Source organism: Octodon degus, unplaced genomic scaffold, assembly GCF_000260255.1.
Source record: "Octodon degus isolate 3935 unplaced genomic scaffold, OctDeg1.0 scaffold00393, whole genome shotgun sequence".
Classification (NCBI taxonomy): Eukaryota; Metazoa; Chordata; class Mammalia; order Rodentia; family Octodontidae; genus Octodon; species Octodon degus.
The window spans coordinates 282,933-286,040 of record NW_004524969.1 but is presented as its reverse complement, the minus strand read 5'-3'; the positions used below and the strand labels follow the sequence as shown (position 1 = coordinate 286,040).

Genomic DNA, 3,108 nt, shown 5'->3' with positions numbered 1-3,108 from the left:
GGTGTGTGGCCAGCTCAGCCCACCAGGGGGGGGGCGGGCTGGCTGGCATGTGGTGCTGGGGATTGAACCGCGGTCCCCAATGCTTTGCCAAGCTTGTTCTAAGTAGGTGCTTTAGACCACTGAGCCATCTCTCCAGCCCCCCTATTATTATTATTTTTAATGTATTACAGCCCTGTGTGGTGTACACGGTCGTGGAAGCACTGGGAAGGCAGAGGCAGGGAGCTCACCACGAGTTCGAGGCCAGCATGGCTACATAGTGAGTTAACAAACTAGGCAGAACTACATAGTGAGACCCTGTCCCAAAAAAAGAAATAATAATAATAAATAATAATACTAATAAGAATACAAAATAATTGGGCCCAGCACCATGTTGTATGCCTATTTTGGATCCTAAACAATATCCCAAAAAAGATGCTTTTTTTTTTGTGGTATTTAGTACAGGGTCTCACTATGTAGATCGGACTCAGTGATTCTCCTGTTTTCAGCCTCCCAAGCGCTGGGATTACAGGCATGTGCCACCATGCCCAGCCTCAGTAGCAGTCCCAGCGTGCCCCGGGTGCCAGGCCATCATGACAGGCCGGGGAGCGAACCCTGGCCGCTGTGCTCTGCCTAAGCAGGCACTTTATTGTGCTGAGTTATCTGGCTGGCCCTCTCAAAAAAGATACTTTTTTTTTTTCTTTTTTGCAGAACCAGGGATTGAATTTAGGCCCTTGTGCTTGCCAGGGAAGCGCTTATTCCACTGAGCCATCTCCCCAGCCCCCCAGAAAAAGATTTTTTTTTTTTGCAGAACCAGGGATTGAACTCAGGCCCTTGCGCTTGCACAGGAAGCGCTTATTCCACTGCGCCATCTCCCTAGCCCCCCAAAACATTGTTGTTCCATGCCAATAGTAAATAATGCCCTTTCTGTCTGGGTGAGAGGCTGAGGCTGGAAGATCACCATTAGCTCAAGACCAGGCTGGGTTACATAGCAAGACTCTGATTAAAAAAAAATCAAACCACAAAGGAACAAACAAACACCCTTCCTGCTTCACAGTGGGCCACAGCCCCTAATGGGCACCGCAAGGATCACCTGGTCTTGGGGCGCCAGGAGAGACTTCTGGAAGGCAGGCTGGCTGGCTCTCAGATGAGGACAGGCTGCCAGGTGGAGTCCCTGGAAGGAAATTTGGGGACATCAGCCCATGCACACAGGCAAAGTTGCTTCTTTTTTTGACCTTTAGTTTTTTTGTTGTTGTTGTTTTTGTGGTACCGGGGATTGAACTCAGGACCCTGCCCTTGCCAGGCAAGCACTTATTCTACTGAGCTATCTCTCCAGCTCCAAAAATGCTTCTAACATCAAACGTGGTTAAATCCTAAGTCCTGGGAGCAAGATCTTGGCTTCTTTTTTGCAGTATTACAATAATGAGGGTGGTGATGGTGGTGATTTTGTTTTTTTGAGGCAGGGTCTCACATGTATCCTAGGCTGGGCTCAAACTCCCATCCACCATCTTGCCTCACCTCCTGAGACCCAGAGTAACAGGCATGCACCATGACGCAGGGCTAAGAACCACACGTTCTAGATGGTGCTTTGTCTGAGCAGCAGGAAGGAATCTCATGTGGCCCCACGGAGGCAGAAATGACCCCACCCTGTGTCGATCACTCACAGCCTTATAGTTCCCAGGTGGCTGTCATATCACAGTGGCCTTGACAGTACACATGACCCTTATCTTTTTTAATGTATTTTTAAAAAATTTTATTTATTTATATGTGTGTGTGTGTGTGTGTGTGTGTGTGTGTGTGTGTGTGGCCAGCTCAGCCCACCAGGGGGCGGGCTGGCTGGCATGTGGTGCTGGGGGATTGAACCGCGGTCCCTGTGCTTTGCTGAGCTTGTTCTAAGTAGGTGCTTTAGACCACTGAGCCATCTCACCAGCCCCGACCCTTATCTTACTTAATGGCACTGGAGAACCAATTTATGATGCCTCCAGGGAGGGCAGCAGGTGGCCCTGAGACACCTCTGATCCTAGCACACAGGAGGCTGAGGCAGGAGCACTGCCAGGACTTCAAGGCCAGCCCAGCTTCCATAGGTAAACTGAGACCGTTTCAGAAAACAGAAACCGGATGGCCAAATAGCTCAGCAGATTACAGCGCCTGCAAGTAGGCGCAGGGGCTGGGATTCGATGGTGGTGCACACCTGTAATCCCAGCTCTTGGGAGGCTGTGAAACAGCGAACCACTACGAGTCTGATCCAGGAATGAGACCCTGAACACCCTGTAGACTCTTTCCTAAAATGTAAAAACACAGAAACTAAACATATATTGGCCACAAGATGGAGAACCTGGAAACTCTGCATGCTGTTGGTGGGCACCAGGGGAGGTCGTGGCTGAGCCCCAGGAATGGAGTCAATGACCGTGAAATCCAGCAATCACACATCTGTGGGTGTGAGCTACAGGGCCAGAGCAGGGCTGGTGGGGAGAGCCCACGCCTCAGCCTCAGCATTTCCCCCAGGACGATTTCTGACTGTGCCTGCAAGCTGTCCAGGAAGGACGGATCGCCCCCTCTGTGTCTGTCTTTGTTTCTCTGTCTCTCTCTGTCTGTGTCTGTGTCTCTCTTTTGCTTTCTCTGTGTGTGTCTGCCCCTGTCCTGCTCTGCCAATTAAACTCAGAGCCTGCACCCTGAACCCCAGTACTAATTAACTCATTTGGTACAGGGAACAGGGAATTGAACTCAGGATCTTATGTTTGTCAGGTAGGCTCTGTGCTGCTGAGCTGTCTCCACTGCACTGTTAAACTTTTACTTGTTGGCAGTACATAATAAATACATTCCTCATGGGTTTGTTGCTGCTGCTGTTGTAGTTGTGCAGACAGGGGTTCACGAGGACACTAACTACCGCAGGCTGCGTGACCTTGTGACCCTCCTCTGCGCACGCCAGCACCCCAACATCTTCCTGCTGCACGGTCTGTCCTCAAGTGCCAGCGCGCAGGCTGCAGAGAGCGCTACCCCAGGAGCTGCACGCTCCTGCTCTTTTTTTTTTTAAATTTATTTATTTATTTATTTGTGTGTGTGTGTGTGTGTGTGTGTGTGTGTGCGCGCGTGGCCAGCTCAGCCCACCAGGGGGCGGGGCTGGCTGGCATG

General features: G+C 50.7%; 1 protein-coding gene across 1 annotated transcript in view; it reads right to left on the bottom strand.

The window, feature by feature from the left end:
• Positions 1 to 3,108, bottom strand: part of Nlrp12 (NLR family pyrin domain containing 12) — a 14,509-nt gene that overhangs the window by 9,233 nt on the left and 2,168 nt on the right. Inside the window, 1 exon segment of the mRNA XM_023708551.1 lies at positions 1,070 to 1,150. Coding sequence (XP_023564319.1) covers positions 1,070 to 1,150 — 81 coding nt within the window.